Raw genomic sequence first — 19523 nt, 5'->3', positions numbered from 1 at the left:
GATGCATTCCAACCATCTCATCCTCTGTCGTCCCCCTCTCCTCCTGCCCTCAATCTTTTCCAGCATCAGGATCTTTTCAAATGAGTCAGCTCTTTGCATCAGGCGGCCAAGGTATTGGAGCTTCAGCTTCAACATCAGTCCTTCCAATGAACACCCAGGACTGATCTCCTTTAGGATGGACTGGTTGGATCGCCTTGCAGTCCAAGGGACTCTCAAGAGTCTTCTCCAACACCACAGTTCAAAAGCATCAATTCTTCGGCACTCAGCTTTCTTTATAGTCCAACTCTCACATCCACTGTGACCACTGGAAAAACCATAGCCTTGACCAGACGGACCTTTGTTGACAAAGTAATGCCTCTGCTCTTTAACATGTTCTCTACGTTGGTCATAACTTTCCTTCCAAGGAGTAAGCGTCTTTTAATTTCATGGCGGCAATCACCATGATTTTGGAGCCCCCCAAAATAAAGTCAGCCACTGTTTCCACTGTTTCCCCATCTATTTGCCATGAAGTGAGGGGACCAGATGCCATGATCTTAGTTTTCTGAATGTTGAGCTTTAAGCCAACTGTTTCACTCTTTTTCACTTTCATCAAGAGGCTCTTTAGTTCTTCTTCACTTTCTGCTCTAAGGGTGGTGTCATCTGCGTATATGAGGTTACTGGTATTTCTCCTGGCAATCTTGATTCCAGCTTGTGCTTCTTCCAGCCCAGCGTTTCTCATAATGTACTCTGCATATAAGTTAAATAAGCAGGGTGACAATACACAGCCTCGTATAAGGAAAATATACTCCTTTTCCTATTTGGAACCAGTCTGTTGTTCCATGTCCAGTTCTAACTGTTGCTTCCTGACCTGCATACAGGTTTCTCAAGAGGCAGGTCAGGTGGTCTGGTATTCCCATCTCTTTAAAATTTTCCACAGTTTATTTGTGATCCACACAGTCAAAGGCTTTGACATAGTCAGTAAAAGCACAAATAGATTGTTTTTCTGGAATTCTCTTGCTTTTTCAATAATCCAGCAGATGTTGGCAATTTGATCTCTGGTTCCTCTGCCTTTTCTAAAACCAGCTTGAACATCTGGAAGTTCACGGTTCATTAGGTTGGTGCAAAAGTAATTATGGTTTGCACTGTTGAACTTTGCTGTTTGATACTGGGATACATTCTTAAATAAATGTAGTTACGTTATACATTATTTTAATGTGCATTTCTTATGTTTTTTGCTAATGACTTATTACCTACTGTTTATATTTACTTTAGAAATGGTGCTAGATAAAAGGTAAATCCGAGCAGTTTTTAAATTTGAGTTCTAAAGGGGTTGTAAAGCCGCAGAGACAACTTGGAGCAACAACAACGCATCTGCTAACCAATTGGAACTGCGAACCAATGTGCAGTGTGCAGCGGTGGTTCAAGAAGGTTTGCAAAGGAGACGAGAGTCTTGAAGATGAGGCGCGTAATGGTAGGCCATCAGAATTTGACAATAACCAACTAAGAGGATCACTGAAGCTGATCCTCTTAAAACTATAGGAGAAGTTACTGAAGAACTCAACGGCAATCATTCTATGATTGTTTGGCATCTGAAGCAAACTGGAAAGATGAAAAAGCTCGATAAGTGGGTGCCTCATGAGCTGACTGAAAATAAAAAAAAAAATTGCTGTTTTGAAGTGTCATATTCTCTTATTCTAGGCAACAACAATAAAACATTTCTTGATTGCATTAGGACGTGTGATGAAAAGTAGGTTTTACAGGGCAACCGGTGATGACTAGCTCAGTGGCTGGATCATGAAGAAGTTCCAAGCACTTTCCAAACCAAACTCGCACCAAAAAAGGCCACGGTCACTGCGTTACTCTTTGGTGCTCTGCTGCCCATCTAACCCACTAGAGCTTTCTGAATTCCGGAGAAACCATTACATCTGAGAAGTATGCTCAGCAAATCGATAAGATGCACTGAAAACTGCAATGCCAGCAGCCCACACTGGTCAACAGAACAGGCCCAATTCTTCTCCACGACAATGCCTGACTGCACGCTGCAAAACCAAACTTCAAAAGTTGAACAAATTGGGCTACGGAATTTTGCCTCAACTGCCATATTCAACTGACCTCTCACCGACTACCACTTCTTCAAGCATCTCTACAACTTTTTGCAAGGAAAACACTTCCACAAACAGTAGGAGGCAGATGCTTTCCACAAGTTCATCAAATCCTGAAGCATGGGTTTTTACACTACAGGAATAAATAAACTTATTTCTCATGGGCAAAAATCTGTTGGTTGTAATAGTTTCTATTCTGATTACTAAAGATGTGGTTAAGTCTATTTAAAATGACTTAAAATTCATGGTCCAAAACCACAATTACTTTTGCATCAATCTAATAAATGTTTATATTAGTGAATAGATAAAAAAAATTAAACCATTCCTAAAGATATGCAACAATGTTCCTCAATGAATCTAACTGTCCAAAAGTAACTTCTACTATCAATTTCTTGTGTATTCTTCCATAAATGCTCTATGTATATACGTTATTGGGTGTGTTTTTAAATAAAGGCACAAAGGGGACATTTATTTTTTGGCATATTGTTTTCCTTTGTATTAACACCCACCCACACACACACTGGAATATTATTCAACCTAAAAAAAAAAAGGAAATCTTGTCAATTGCAACAACATGGATGAAACTGGAGGGCAACATACTAGGTGAAATAAGCCACAAAGATTCACAAATACTGCATCTTAGCATTTATATGTGGAATCTTAAAAAGGGAAAAAAAAATTAAACTCCTAGAGAATAAAATAGTGGCTGCCAGGGACTGGGAAGTAGGGAAACAGGGAAAGGTTGGTAAAAGAGTAAAAACAGAAAAAAAAAAAAAAAAAGAGTACAAAAAGTTATAAGACAGAATTTCGGTAAGGACTGGGCAAAATGGATAAAGAGGGTCAAAAGGAACAAACTTCCAGTTTTAAGATAAATAAGCACTGAAAGAGTAATGCAGCACAGTGACCAGAGCTAATGATACTGCACTGCATATGTGAAAGTTGCTAAGAGGCCAGATCTTAAAGGTTCTCACCATAAGAAAGAATATTTGTAATTATCTATAGCGGCTTCCCTGGTGGCTCAGACAGTGAAGAGTCTGCCTGCAACGCAGGAGACCCAGGTTCAATCCCTGGGTTGGGAAGAGCCCCTGTAGAAAGAAATGGCAACCCACTCCAGTATTCCTGCCTGGAGAATTCCATGGACAGAGGAGCCTGGTGGGCTATAGTCCATGCGACTGCAAAGAGTTGGACATGACTCAGCAACTAACACATGGAGACAGATATTAATTAGATTTATTGTGGTGCTCATTTTGCAATATATATAAATATTGAAACTAATGTTATATGTCAATTATACCTTAATAAAAAATTAAAATAATAAACTTTAAAAAATCTTAAAAGGATGAATAAGGTCTGAGAAGCTAATAAGTAACACAGTGACTATAGTTGATAACACTGTATTGTAGAACTGAAATTTGCTAAGAGAGTAAATTTAAATATTCTTACCAATAAAAAAAAAGTAAATATGTGAGGTGATAAATCTGTTAACTTGATGGAGGGAGTTCTTTCACAATGTATATGTATATCAAATCATCATCATGTACACTTTAAATATCTTAATTTTTATTTGTCACCTACACGTCAATAAGCTTGAAAAAAAGAAAAATAATACGTCTTGGAAATCATACATTTGTACATAAAAATCTATTTTTATTCACTTTCATGATTGTATGGTATTCCATTGTGGGCCTATACCATAATTAATTGAACTAGTCACAAATGCCAAATATTGGGTCATTTACAGCTTTTGCTGTTATAAACACTGCTATGATAAAATCTTTGTATATAATCTTTACTCATTTACATAACCAAATCTGCACATTTATTCTGTTACAATGGGGAACATCTAAAACTAAAATAGTCTGGTATAAAATGCCATGGCCAAGAAAGAAGGAAAAAAATATATCTCCCTGCCTGTCTTAGGACACAAGGTACGGGTCGGCAGCTTCACAACTGCTGCTCTTCTGCTCCATAATTACAGTTAGACTGGCTTTAGGAAATTAGAAAACTTACTGCACTGTTAACTTCTATGGCTGCAATTTCCAAATAATGACCCATTTTCCAAAATATATTCTCCAAACACAGATCTGAAACCTTTTACCAGGATGGTTGAGATGGTGTAACTGGGAGAGCTTGGATTTAGATCTCATTCATTACCTCTAGTTCTTTCCTGGGCCATCATCAAGCACCTCCCTCTCTGCTCAATTTCCTACCTCCCCTTTTAAATGGAATCAAGCCTCAGATTTTTTTTTAGAAAACAAAACCCAGGAAACAATCCTCTCATGTGCACAGGCTTCTCAACTATATTCTAGAGAGAGTAGAACACGTTTCCTTAATATCAATTCAAACCTAAATTTCTATTAATCTAGCTAGTTTCCTCAGCCAAAATACCAAAAAAGCTATTTTGCTCGTCACCAATATCCTACTCCCTGCCAAATTAAATAAAATCTTTTTCACATAGTACCGCCTCTGAGGTTTCCTTTGTTGGATTTTGTTTCATTCACTGCTTAATATTCACTGTTTAAATATTGGCATTTCTCAGGGTTCTATCTGCGCCCATTTTCTCCTGCCAACCCAGGGTCGCAATCTTTTTCTTATACTTTAATTTACTGGTGAATTCTAAATCTTTCCATCATTACCACAAATAACTACCCACTATGTATCCCTGGATACCCCATTAATCCCAACAAACAAAAGTATCTAAATGTAAACAATCCCCTTTCCCAGTAAACTCAAAGACTTCCAAACATGTGCATTAGTATCAGTATGTAATCAGCTGTTCAAACCAGCACCCACCCAGAAGTCATCCCGGATCCTACTTGGGCTCTTTGCTCTTTAATCACTGAGTTCCCAAATATATTCACGGAGTCCAGTTTTCATTAAGTCCCTTATCATTTTAAGATGGCGGCACAAGAGACTCCCTACTTGTGATCCTACCTGCTTATATTTCACACTGGGGACCAAGTAGTCTTTCTAAAATGCAACACTGATCATTTCCTTGCCTTACCTCGAATTATTTTGATGGTCTTCCATCTCCACCCAATACGTTCAGGACAAAAGATATTTCAAAATCCAGTCGTTGCTTACCTTTCCAGCCTTACTGTAGGCCATCTTTCCTCATGTACCCAAATTTCCAGCAATTCCAAATTATTTGCTGTTTCCTGTACACAACACACTTTCTTTACAACTCCATGGTTCTTCATCCCTTGTTTCAACTAGCTAATTCCTACTGTCCTTCAAATTTTGGTAAAAAACCACCCCCTTGGAAAATCATCTCTAATCCCTTTAGGCTGAAGAGGATAATGTCTTAGTTCATATACCTGTAATACTCTGTTTTCACAGCCTTCATCTCCTCTATTCACCCTCAATTAAGAGCATCAATTAACTTGTTAACCACAGTTAACATACTGGCAACTTAAAAGCAGAAAATGGTACTTAGCACAGAATTAGGCACGGAGTAAGCAGAGTACATGCCACTGAGTACACGAATCATGGAAGGATGCTATGAGCCACTTCTCATAACCCTTTCAACCCTATTATTCTCTGTTTATCTTGTATTAATCATTAAAAAGAATATGAAGAATTGTTTAAGAGAAACCTAAAATTTTTACTTATAATCTGGTGACAATTACTTAAAAATGGAGCTAATAAGGGCTCATCAGATTCTTCTAAACCAATAATGACATTAAATTTCAGGGCATTAATTTTTACTAGCTAGACTGCATCTTAAATTGCAGTACTTGAACTTGTTCTCTAAGTTTGAAAAAAATTCTCGATATGAAGAGTAGTTACACATATTAAGTAAAAATCTAAAATTAATTTCATATTGTTATCACCATGCCCCACCTCTATCCTAGACCAGCTTAGTTTTTAATAATCTGCTTCTAATATTAACCTATTATTACCATATGGAAAAGAATTTTTTTTAATAATAAACTATAAAACTGCTTTCAAATTCAAACTAAATAAGAATGAGAATAATGCTCAACATATGAAGACCATGGAAATTAATACTGAAGACATACCAGGAAAAAAGTAATTAGTCAATTTAAAACAATCTTCATATATTAATAGAAAAGTAGCCTTAATGATAAAACATATTACATGTAATGCTCACCTTTAAGGCCCCATAACATAATCCATACAGTAAGGCTACTGCCACGATGCTACAGACGAAACTGTAAAGTGCTGCAAGCAGGCTTGTAGTGGCTAGACAGGAAGGAGAAAAAGAAATCAACATTCGTAAACATATAAACGGATGGAAAAAACTTATATAAAAGTCATTGAAAGTACTTAAAATGTATAACACTGAGGATAATTAAACGTCTACTTGTTTAATTTATAAAAATTGAGTTTATCCTGTCCTTTCAAAAAATTTTGAAATGATAAAGGTTTACTACAGACAATTGCTGATAAAAGGTAAAATATATTCACCTTGGAAGTAATAAAGTAATAAAAATCTTTTTTTATTTACTTTATTTTACTACTATATTTATCTACAGTAGAAAAAATTATACCTTATTGTGCTTCAAGAATATACCTTATTATTTATTAAAGCTTGGGAAGATAAAGTTCAAAGAGCCTCAAAAGGAACTAGAAATGTATTTTCACTAAAAGATGTTTGTCTATGTAGACAGAACTTGTGCTACCTACAGAAGTAAATTTATATTCCTATAATCAGTTAATTAATTCTCACAAAAAGTATAGATCTGATTAATTACTAACAACAAAAAAACAGATCCAATGGGATTACTAATAATAAGGAAGAAAGGATGGCTAAGATAACAGACTTCAACAGTAATTTTATATGGTGATCTTAAAAAAAAACCTACAAGAAAAATTTTTCTTTAGGAGAAATTAAAAAGTTTATACCTTGCACAAGTTTATAAATTATGACAAAACCCACTATCATAAATTATCTACACTAAACCTTCTCCATAGATTAATATAGCACCTATAGTAGCCCCCTAAATACCGAAATTGTTTCTACCCATTAAGCTGTGCTGAACACCAACTGTTCTTAATTCATGCTCCTTCAAAATTTCAAAACATTAAGAATGCTCTAGATACACAGCAACATAGAAAAAGCTTAATTTCTATTTAAAATTTAAACCATAATATCAATACTTTATCAGTAGAGATAATTTCAATGCTGTACTTGGGAGATAAGGACAGCAACATGTGATGAAATAAAGGAATTTCTTTCCTTTCTTATTTTCTTTCTCTAGCTGTACACTCATCTCTCAGTAAAATGCTGGATGGTTAAACAAAATAAGGGTATATTTTAACCTCAGTTAACCACAGATCAAAGTGTTATTTTCAAGTTCTGCAGAGTATTATTCCAGAGTAATTTTAGTATGGTCTTACTTATTTTGAAAATAAAATGTACATATAACAGGGGAATACATTTCTAATGGTATCAATTCATATCCATATATTCTACTCTAAAAGCAGAAATATTTCTAAAAATCTTATTTAGTAAAATGGTTTTACTAAAAGCATTCTGGTTTGGGTGTCCCACTTTTGCTTTATTGACTATGCCAAAGCCTCTGACTGTGGGGATCACAACAAACTGTGGAAAATTCTTCAAGAGATGGGAATACTAGACCGCCTGACCTGCCTTCTGAGAAGTCTGTATGCAGGGCAAGAAGCAACAGTTAGAACTGAACATGGAACAACACACTGGTTCCAAATCGGGAAAGTACGTCAAGGCTGTATATTGTCACCCTGCTTATTTAACTTATATGCAGAGTACACCATGCAGAAATGCTGGACTGGATGAAGCACAAGCTGGAATCAAGATTGCTGGGAGAAATATCAATAACCTCAGATATGCAGATGACACCACCCTTACAGCAGAAACCAAAGAACTAAAGAGCCTCTTGATGAAAGTGAAAGAGGAGAGTGAAAAAGTTGGCTTAAAACTCAACATTCAGAAAACGAAGATCACGGCATATGGTCCCATCACTTCATGGCAAATAGATGGGGTAACAGTGGAAATAGTGGCAGACTTTATTTTGGGGGGGCTCCAAAATCACTGCAGATGGTGACTGCAGCCATGAAATTAAAAGATGCTTGCTCCTTGGAACAAAAGTTATGACCAACCTAGAGAGCATATTAAAAAGCGGGGACATTACTTTGCCAATACAAGGTCCGTCTAATCAAGGCTATGGTTTTTCCAGTAGTCATGTATGGATGTGAGAGTTGGACTATAAAGAAAGCTGAGCACTGAAGAATTGATGCTTTTGAGCTGTGTGTTGGAGAAGACTCTTGAGAGTCCCTTGGACTGCAAGGAGATCCCAACTAGTCCATCCTAAAGGAGATCAGTCCTGAATATTCATTGGAAGGACTGATGCTGAAGCTGAAACTCCAATACTTTGGCCACCTGATGCAAAATGACTTGTTGAAAAAGACCCTGATGCCAGGAAAGATTGAAGGCAGGAAGAGAAGGGGTCAACAGAAGATGAGATGGTTGGATGGCATCGCCGACTCAATGGACATGAGTTTGAGTAAATTCTGGGAGTTGGTGATAGACAGGGAGGCCTGGTGCGCTGCAGTCCACGGGGTCGTAAAGAGTCGGACATGACAGAACGACTGAACTGAACTGATTCTAAAGCTCTGAAACTAAATATATAGAATATCAAATGCATACACTAGTTCAAAATGTAAATATAATGCCACATATCAGAGCTCAATCTATTTGATCTTCTATAACTATTTCATAAGTCTATATAAATTCCATGTAACTCACTGTAACTTAAACTTTAAGGTGATAGTATTTTAACACTTGCTACAAATCAATTCCATTATTCCTGGATCTTTCACTAAAGTAGCAGACTTGACTACTTTTCTCCTATCTACAAATTAATTCCTATTCAATCTTTAATTATTAAATAGTGCCTTTTCTAATTTCAATTCTAAAATAAAAACTGAAAAAGCAACTTAATTGTCAGTTTATTGTTCAATGATCTGTAAAAGTAATACTTTAAACTTAATTTTTATAAGGAAGTACTCACCATTACCACCAAAGATATGAATATCCAACTGTTCACAAAGGTACATTATAAATGTATTCACCTGAGGCAGGAGACCAATGAAAAATACTATTGGGAAACAGAGTGTAAACACTACAGAAGGAAAGAAAAGCCAAGTTAAAAATAGCATGTCACATCCATCCTTTTGTTCATCTAAGATCATAAAATAAATGATAAAAAGGAACCCAAAATTAATATAGGTTACTAAGCAAGTTTCTTAAAACTGCTTGAAACAGTATACTAAGCAAATTTCTTAAAGTTACCATTTTAAATTATTTCTCTACATAACTGCCTGAGTATTAAATAATCTTTCCAACTATGAACAACAGTTTTTGAAATTGACTTTAGTGTTTCACAAAATAGGAACCTGAGATAAAGATCCAAGGGAAATCTCTCATTCCATCAGCTATATTTGTTCATCATCAGTTTTTTCATTCCTAATGCCCTATAGTTTTTTCATTCCTCACTGAGAGGAAGGCAATAAGTAGCAAAATAAGTCCACTAAAACTATTTTTACCTATATAATCAGTCCATTGATCAGTGAATGGTTTGTATACAAATAATGTTAAGACCTACAATACCTTAAGATGACTCACCTATAACTAAATCCCTGGCTGATATAAGCACCAGAGGATTGGTGAAAGTTATTCCATATAATTTGAACTTGGCTGTCGTTAGGTTTCTGCTACCATAATCCAAGAGCCAAATAAGACCACAGCACAAACAGAAATAAACTGGTCTACTGTAGGCAATGATACGATTATGACCCTGAAAATGACATTAAAAAGAAGTCAATTTAGTTAATTTGAAGAGTCACAAAATGTTTCCATATGAAGTCAGGTTTCTGACTGTGGCAGAAGGGAATTACAAATATGGAAAGGAGGAAGAACAGAATAAACTTTAGGATATTAGATTGAATACTAATACTTAATTAGTATGAACTCATTATTGAAAATGCAGACAGATGAAGAATAAATGTGTGAGTATGTGTGTATACATATATTTTTCTAGTTTTATCCACTGAGAGGACCTAGTAGCAATGACAGGCTAGTATAAAGATTACTAGCAAACCAATCTTAGTCTATTAGTAACAATACTCACTAAAAGGAACCAAGGATACACAGAGAAAAGGTTGGTTTTAGGCTAAGACGGGAAAGTATAAGATGAGTCTGGAACAAATTATTGTGCTCCAAATGGAGAAAACACTTTAAAAATGATAAAGGTATGTCAGAAGGACAAGGAAGGCAGCTGATGGGTTCCCAATGGTCAAATCAGGGACAATTTGAACATCAAAAGTAATGATAGTAACATTATGGTCCATTTAATAAAGTAAGAGTCCATGAAACCACGCCAATACAAGAAAAGGGAAAGTTCTTACAATAAGAAGTCAACTAATAAATATAGAAGGAAACATGGAGCTAAAAAAAATCACTATTTGGTCACCAAGGAATGATAACTGATTCAGCCAAGAAACATCAACAGACAAGTTGGTGGAGATGTGCAGAGCAACAGGATATATACCCAATCTCAAGTATCTCCTATATAGTTACTGACTACAAGGGAAAAATGGTAAGATTGGAGTACTGGTTCTCAGGGGCGGGGGCGGGGGGGAGGTTTCACCCTTCAGGGGACATTTGGTAAAGTCTGCAGACACTGTGGTTGTCACAGCTAGGGTGACTATACTATTGGCATCTAGAGGGTAGAAGTCAGAGATAATGCTAAACACCCCACAATGCACAGGACAGAGCCTCCCCACCCCAACTTTCAACAAACAATTACCCAGGTCAGAATCTAACACTGCAGAATTTGAAAAACACTGCAGACACTACCCTTAGACAAAAGATCAGTTATCACCATTAAAAGCATAAATCAGTTATTATGTGCTTCCTTATATGATACATTGAGAACACATTGCTTTCGTAATATTTCTACCAAAAAAGCACAGACTGTATCTAATAAGAAATATCAGACAAAGTCAAATTGAAGGTCGTGTATAAAATAACTAGCCTGTATCCATTAAAAAGGTCAATATTGTGTCAAATACTGAGGAACTGTTCTAGATTAAAGGAGACTACAAAGAACAAATGCACAATCACAGAGTTTCTTCTGCCAATGAGAAAATACTTCCACAAATCTTAATTCAATATGACATATGACCAAAAAAATGGTTTCTGAGGAGTGTCAAGGAATCACAACTTTTAGGTGTATCAGAGTGACTTACATGTCTAGGAGAAGAAGAATCTGGTTGAACACTCTAAAAAAGAAACAAAAAGATAGATTATACTACTAACGACCTGGGAATTTCATATTAACTTCCAAAATACCTGAAATAATTTCAAGTGAATATTCCATAGCTAAGTCATAACCTGTAGGTCATTAATTCTGCTGAAGCATCAAAGAAGATGAAACATCAGCGCCACTCAAATCTTTCCTAATGCTTAACCTTATTATGTTTCTGAAATAGTATTTAGCAGCTGATAGATCCATCTTACTGCTTGGCGCATTAGAATACCTAAGTACAATTAAGGCAGAATGCTTTCTTATGGCAACAGCACTCCATTCAGGAAATGCACAAACTATGAGTGAGCTTATAAAAAGGATTCCAGTTATGCCCCAAACTCAAGCTTACTAAAACAATTCAATGGCAGTTCTATTAAATATACACTTAATATGATGCATTTTCACATCAAACTCAAATAAGTTGTATCCTAGAAGGATACAACAACTTTCCATAAAATGTTCAAAAGGTATTATGCAGTTACCTCCCAAACGATGACTTTTTTCCCGAGTTGGAGTTCATTTTCAAAAGCATACCAAAGAATTTCACTAGGATAGTCTATTGCCATCCTGTAATTCAACACCGGACTAAGATCACAGAATTTGGTACACAGGCCTTGTCTGGTCTCTTTAAACTCAATTTGAAAGTTTATCCTTCTAAAGCTCTGTTTCTGCCTTTCTTATTTCGTTTATGATATTACTATTCTTGTAGTCAAGTAGATTTTATAAATCTGAAATACTTAAAAAACCTCATTCATCTTTTGCCTTTTCAATATCTAACCATATTAATTAAGCAGCAGACAAAATTAACAGGGTAAGAAACACTGAATCCAGGGAATGAATTTAAACGGTTTAAGGCAATAAAGGGATGGTTTAATGGGAACTGAAACAAAAAGGACAAAGTCCAGAAATTTAAACACACAATCACCAAATTCAATCAGAGAGACTTGAGCTAATGTTATTAAAGGTCAAGAAGGAAGGAGCAGAGGCTCTAACATTTGGATTGGTGTACCACTACCAAACCCTAGAGCAGGGAGTGGCAATCCACTCTAGTTCTCTCGCCTGCAGAATACCATGGACAGGGGAGCCTGCTGGGTGACAATCCATGGGGTCGCAGAGTCAGACACAGCTGAGCACACACACGTACAGACTACGATCAAAACAAAAGAACTGGGAGAGGAAAGTGTCAGAAGACGACGATGTGCCCTTTTCAGAATGTGCCCAGCTTCCTCTTAGATATAGGACTAAAGTTTATGAGAAAGGTGAAGACTGTGAAATAAAAATCTGGACATGATTTATATAAAAGTATGTAAGAGTGGCAAAGTAATAAAAGAGGATGACTTCATTGGCAAGGAACTGCAAACTGAAAAGAGGGCCAAATAAAACCCTAGCAAATTCTCATAAATTAAGAAGTGGTCAGAAGAACAAAGAGGCATCAACAAAGAAAAATAAAGTTACTTGAAAAGCAGGATAATCATGAGGGTGGTATAAGATCACAGATCAACAATGAGCAAAATAAAAACGGAGCAGCACTCACAGAGAACGAAGACTAAGACCACAGATTTGGCAACTGGAGATTATTAGCTCACAAAGACTGTAATTTCAGTACTGCAATGAGGAAAAAAGTATGGATGGGTCTTGAAGAAATAGAGCAGTTGACACAGGTGGCTTACTCTAGAGGTCTAAAAATGGAGAGAGAAGAAAGCAAAGATAGTTGATGGTATAAACAGAACTAAACAGTTATCATGGATGGGAGAGGGTTCTGCACGTTAGTATGTACCAGGCAAATAACCAGAACCGGCTAAGAAAGGGAAGGAAACAGTTCGTGTTACCCGTGCACAGTGATGTTGCACGGAGGGTTAAAATTTTGGTATTTGATTCTTCCTTTTATGGAAAGCTTAAAATTGGTATTTCAGAGACACTATTTGAACAAAAGCAAAGGGATGCCAATCATGTGCTCTTGGTATCCTCAAAGAATAAATATGCTAGTTCTGACATTATTCTATCTACCACTGATGGATTTTAACAAATTTCACCTACATAATAGAAGACTTAAAATAAGAGACTAGGAGGGTTAATGTTGTTAAATTAAAAAGAAATGAATTTCAAGAACTCAAATTCTTGGGAATTCCCTGGCAGTTCAGTGGTTAGGACTTGGTGATTTCACTGCTGGGGTCTGGGTTAAATCCCTAGTCAGGGAACTAAGATTCCACAAACCATGTTCAGTTCAGTCTAGTCACTCAGTCGTGTCCAACTCTTTGCGACCCCATGAGGTGATGCCAAAAAAAAAAAAAAAAAAAAAAAAAAAACAACCCTCTTTCTTTCAATAAGTGCCCAAACAGTTAATAACAAAAAAAAGTTTAGGAAGTTTAATTCACACATCATTTTTTTTTTAAGTTTATATGTCCCTTTTGTTCCTTACCCAATCTAATGTAAACATCCAAGGAAAATAAATCTAAAAGTTACATTCTTAATATAATTCAATGAATGATACAAAACCTTCTGCCTTTTAACACAGCTACTATGCCAAAGTCTGAAGAGAAGAGAGATGCTGGTACCTTAAGCAGTGAGTACTGACAGCTGGCTATCACCAGGCAGAACTGGAAGACCCAGATATCTCTGAAGAAGCCTTGTATAAGAAGAATGGATCCCAAGAAAGCCACAAGAATAGCCAAGATGACAGCTAACACATTTTCCAGGATTTCACGATTTCTGTCAACAGAAAACAAATTATCAGTAAGTACATTATCAATATAAGAAATGAATCAGAGTGAAGAGGGGGAAGACATCCATATGAAGTTCATATTATATTTGCTACGATATTTTTTTTTCCTTTGTACTAGGTTTGAACAAGGCTTTGGCTCATACTGAAAAAGTATGCCCGGTTGAGATAGAAAGCTAGCATACATTCTTTAAAGTTAAAATTTACTTTTAATTGGAGGATAACTGCTTTACAGTGTTATATTGGTTTCTGTCACACATCAACATGAATCAGCCACAGGTCCTCAGCCGTATGCCCTCTCCCTCTGAAACCTCCCTCCCACCTCCTACCCCATCTCATCCCTCGAGGTCGTCACAGAGCACGGATCTGAGCGCCCTGTGTCGCACAGCGAATTTCCACGGGTTATCTCCACGAATTTCCACGGGTACATGCGGTAAAGCGCATGCTTCAACGCCACTCCTTCAACTCGCCCCACCCTCCCTTCACCAGTGTCCACAAGTCTGCTCTCTCGTCCTGTGCCTTCGCTGCTTCTGTTCAGATAGGATCATCAGTACCATCTCTCTCGATTTCATATATATGCGCTAATTTATGACATATGTCTTTTTCTGACTTACTTCATTCTGGACAATAGGCTCTAGGTTTATCCACCTCATTAGAACTGAGTCAAACGTGTTTCTGCTTATGGCTAATATTCCATTGTCTATATGTACCACAACTTCTTTATCCATTCATCTGTCGATGGACATCTAGGCTGCTTTCAGTTCAGTTCAGTCACTCAGTCGTGTCTGACTCTTTGTGACCCCATGGACTGCAGCATGCCAGGCCTCCCTGTCTCACCAACTCCTGCAGTTTACTCAGACTCATGTCCTTTGAGTCAGTGATGCCATCCAACCATCTCATCCTCTGTCGTCCCCGTCTCCTGCCCTCGATCTTTCCCAGCATCAGGGTCTTTTCAAATGAGTCAGCTCTTCGCATCAGGTGGCCAAAGTATTGGAGTTTCAGCTTCAGCATCAGTCCTTCCAATGAATATTCAGGACAATTTCCTTTAGGATGGACTGGTTGGATCTCTTTGCTGGCCAAGGGACTCTCAAGAGTTTTCTCCAACACCACAGTTCAAAAGCATCAATTCTTCAGCACTCAGCTTTCTTTATAGTCCAACTCTTACATCCATACATGACTACTGGCTCTAAGTTGGTGATCACACCATCGTGACTATCTGGGTCATGAAGATCTTTTTTGTACAGTTCTTCTGTGTATTCTTGCCACCTCTTAATATCTTCTGCTTCTGTTAGGTCCATACCATTTCTGTCCTTTATTGTACCCATCTGTGCATGAAATGTTCCCTTGGTATCTCTAATTTTCTTGAAGAGATCTCTAGACTTTCCCATTCTATTGTTTTCCTCTATTTCTTTGCACTGATCATTGAGGAAGGCTTTCTCATCTCTCCTTGCTATTCTTTAGAACTCTGCATTCAAATGGGAATATCTTTCCTTTTCTCCTTTGCCTTTTCCTTCTCTTCTATTCACAGCTATTTGTAAGACCTCCTGAGACAACCACTTTGCCTAGTTCCAGGTTGAGCTTTTTCTCCCTTCAATACTTTAAAAATGCTGCTCCATTATCTTATTTGGATTTTGTCCAACAATAAATCTGATGTCTTGTCCTTGTTCCTCTATACAAACTGTATCTTTATCCTCTTGAAGTTTTAAAAATTTTATTATTGGTTTTGAACAACTATGTGCCTTGCTATAGTTTTTTTCATGTTTCTTGTACTTGAGGTTCAAGGAGATTCTTCAATAGTTTTCATCGAATTTGTAAAGTTTTCCACCATTAACTTCCTCAAAACTTTTTCTCCCTCCCTCTCTCCCAGAGCATGCTTTCATTTTGTACGTTCTTTTTGTTGAGGGGAGGGAGGGAAGAGAATTCTTCTTTTTTCTTTTGTTTCACTTTCAATAGTTTCTACTGCCATGCTTTCAACTTCATTAATATTTTCTTCAGTAATGTCTAATCTACCATTAATCTCATCCACTGTATTTTTCACCTCAGACATTTTAGTTTTCATCTGCAAGTTCAATTTGGGTCTTTTTTTTTTTTCTTTTTGCATCTTCCATGTCTCTACTTAACTTTTATTAACATGCAAAGTATAGTTATAACTTTTAATGTCTTTGCTAATTCTAGTATCAATGACAGGTAAAGGCTGGTTCTGACTGACTCATTATTTCCCTCATTATATATCACGTTTTGTCATTTCTTTGTATGCTTGGTACTCTCTGGATGCCAGACCTTGTCAACCTCAACTTTTTATGTGGTGAGCATTTCTGAATTTCCATATTCTTGAACTTTGCTATGCTACTTGGAAACAGTTGGATCCTTTCAAGTCTTGCTTTTACTTTTTACAACTTGCTAGGTGGGTCTGGAACAGTGCTCATACTAGGGCTAATTACTCCCCACTTCTAAGGCAGGACTTTCCTGAGTACACACCATAAAATATGAATTGAGTTTCTTCAGCCCAGAGGGTGAGGACAGGCACCACTCCCAGCCCTGTGTGCCAGGCACTGTGCCTCTATTTCTTTCACATGATTCTCTCCCCTGGTCTAGTCTCCTCACACATTCTCTTACCAATACTCTGTTAAATAGTGAGGGGATCCACTACACATCTCTGAGGTTCCCTCGGAGCAGTGATCCTCTCTCTGATGTTCTGTCCCACAGGCTCAAGCTGCTCTAGTCTCCCTGGACTCTTAGCTCCATCTCCTCAACTCAGGAAGTCTGCTGGACTCTAGTTCAGGATCACAACCTAGGAACTCTCTTTAGGCGGTGAGCTGGGCAATTGCAGGGCTCACATAACTTGCTTCCTATCTCTCAGGAATCACTGTCTTTTCCTGTCTTATTTCCAGTGTCTTGAAAACCACTGGTTCATGCATTTTATCTGTTTTTCATTGTTTCAGGTGGAAGAGTAAGTCCAATCTTTTTTACTCCCCATCAACTAGAAGCAGCATTTGGCCACCAAGTTCATAACTAACTACTGCTATTTACTATTAAGACTAGTGACAAGAAGTAGGGAAAGAAACTTCCTCTTATACCTTTTATAATAAGAGTTAATGTAACATGTATAACCTTATGGCCATTAACACCTCATATTCTCTGGCTTTTAAATACAGTTGCATGATTCTTAATGATAAAAATGATTTCTAAAATAGAAAATACTTTCCAACATGGAAACCAAGTCAAATACTCAATGGGTAATTTGATATGCTTCAATTTAAAAGTAAAATGTACATTCTCACCTATCAAACAGGGCCAAAAGTGTGAGTCTGTCAAAGTTAATGCCAATCCACAGCTGAGGCAGGATCCAAAAGCGATAATAGTGTTTAACTTTGTGAGCAGCTTCTTCTGTTGGACCATAAGTAGCTGCCAAATCAGGGCTTAGGTCAATGTCTTGTTGCTCCAATAAATCTGTGTCGATGGTCAATAGTCTGTTCAGTCGGATCTGTGGAAGAGAAAGCTAAAAGAAAATCAGCACTGAAACGCTTAAAATATCTTTAATCAAGTCATGATTCCAGGGCTACCCAGTCACACTGCAGATTACCAAAACCACCTTAATTCTCTGTACTAGTCCACTCTTGTGGATACTTTATGATCACTAGAAACTACAGAAAGTGACAAAGGAAGAAAACTACAACAAAGCAAATCAACTCATAGGGCTTTTGGAAAGATTTTATTAGCAAGTATTTGAAATTTTAGCATTTTATGGCTGTACAGCTGGTGGATACATTCCATGACCTAATGATTAGTGATGTCCCCCTCCCTGTCCCTTCTCTTCGCTCATTAAGCTGTGAAGCTCACTACTATGTTAAATGTAAGCTCCTCTGCACTGGATTCAATGCCTTCAACTCTCAATTCTTCCTACACTCTCTTAGCATCGTTACTGCTGTTTTCAAATCCCTCCCATACGCATTTATTTTTGTTTTGCCAGACTGTTCAGCTGAGGCTCTATAGGATATTACCACATTTTCTTTCAGCTTCAACTCATCCATTCACCTGTTCACCAGTTTCTCCTTCCTCTGAAAGAATCAAAAGTTGACTACATCTAGCATAGCACTAGCCAGAATTGTGCTATCTCAAGGCTCTCATACCATTTAATGGTAGAAAATACTACTGTGCCATTTAACACAAGGGACTTGAGCAAACAGATTATAATTAATCCCTTTGGCACTAAATTTATCTAAATATCTCTTATATATTACTTAAGAGGATTTCATCTACTTTATTTTTCTAACCTCAATATATACATCTTGATATATATCACACAAAGGCAGTGCTATCTTTGTTATCTTTTAAAAATATACCCACTGTATCTTGTATGTTTTTTCAATACAGCAATAACGTCACTAAGCTTTCCCCTCAAAGACACACATACACAGACATACACACTGATTTAAAAATAACTAATAGTTAACCAACAGTTAGGTAAGTACCAAATCAGTTAGCTATGTACCAAAACCATAATATTCAAAGTAAAGTTTTAAAATGGCACACCTAGATTATGACATCAGTGAGTAAATAAGACCTTTACAAACCCTCAGAAGCATAATTACTCATTCATATATAGCTAATACAACTTTATGGTGTTTTATATTTATTTCTTAACAAAGGACTTAAGAGAAGAGATCCATTATGGAACAAAAAAGGTGATTTTGCCATAGCTTTAAACAAAATCAATATTATATAACCTCATCATCTTTCTGCTTTATATAACTAATCTGAAAATATATCATTTTATAAAAATAAAGGAAAACCTACCACATCATGTGGATAAAATCGAACTGAGGTAGAACTGGATACATGAGAATCCGTGTCACTAAAATAAAATAAAAATACTTCAGGGAATAAACAGCTTATTGAGTAGCAGAAAGAAAAATAAATGCATTAACAACTATATGATATTTACACTGCCTTTACTTTTCCATGTAAACTTCAAAATACAAAGTCAAATTTTCCTAGGGTTGTGATTAGGCACATAGCCTGTGGGTCAGAGTATCTATATTCAAACCTCCTCCACAACTGAATGAGATCTTGGACAGTTATGTAATCTTTTAACACCTCAGTTTCCTCAGGATAAGAGTACTTCTGCACAAGGTTAGGTGGCCCTACACAGCACACCTCATAGTTTCACTGAGTTAGGCGAGGGTCATGGTTCTGAGAGCTCTGACAAAACATGGCCTAGTGGAGAAGGGAATGGCAAAGCACTTCAGTATTCTTGCCTTGAGAACCCCATGAACAGTATGAAAAGTCAAAAAGATAGGACACTGAAAGATGAACTCCCCAGGTCGGTAGGTCCCCAATATGCTGGAGATCAGTGGAGAAATAACTCCAGAAAGAACGAAGCGACAGAGCCAAAGCAAAAACAACACCCAG

General features: G+C 36.9%; 1 protein-coding gene across 6 annotated transcripts in view; it reads right to left on the bottom strand.

The window, feature by feature from the left end:
- PCNX1 (pecanex 1) overlaps positions 1-19523 on the bottom strand; it is a 172086-nt gene that overhangs the window by 57881 nt on the left and 94682 nt on the right. For 4 of the 6 annotated variants that reach the window (XM_070469566.1, XM_020902962.2, XM_020902964.2 and 1 more), the window contains 7 exons: positions 18909-18966; positions 17393-17610; positions 13948-14101; positions 11334-11366; positions 9709-9880; positions 9095-9205; positions 6196-6287 (listed from right to left, as the gene is read on the bottom strand). In XM_070469566.1, coding sequence (XP_070325667.1) covers positions 6196-6287; positions 9095-9205; positions 9709-9880; positions 11334-11366; positions 13948-14101; positions 17393-17610; positions 18909-18966 — 838 coding nt within the window. The remainder of the gene's footprint in view (positions 1-6195; positions 6288-9094; positions 9206-9708; positions 9881-11333; positions 11367-13947; positions 14102-17392; positions 17611-18908; positions 18967-19523) is intronic. The other 2 variants (XM_020902965.2, XM_020902967.2) reach the window with 1 other exon arrangement.

Source organism: Odocoileus virginianus, chromosome 6 (genome assembly GCF_023699985.2).
Source record: "Odocoileus virginianus isolate 20LAN1187 ecotype Illinois chromosome 6, Ovbor_1.2, whole genome shotgun sequence".
Classification (NCBI taxonomy): Eukaryota; Metazoa; Chordata; class Mammalia; order Artiodactyla; family Cervidae; genus Odocoileus; species Odocoileus virginianus.
This window is presented reverse-complemented; position numbering and strand designations above follow the sequence as displayed.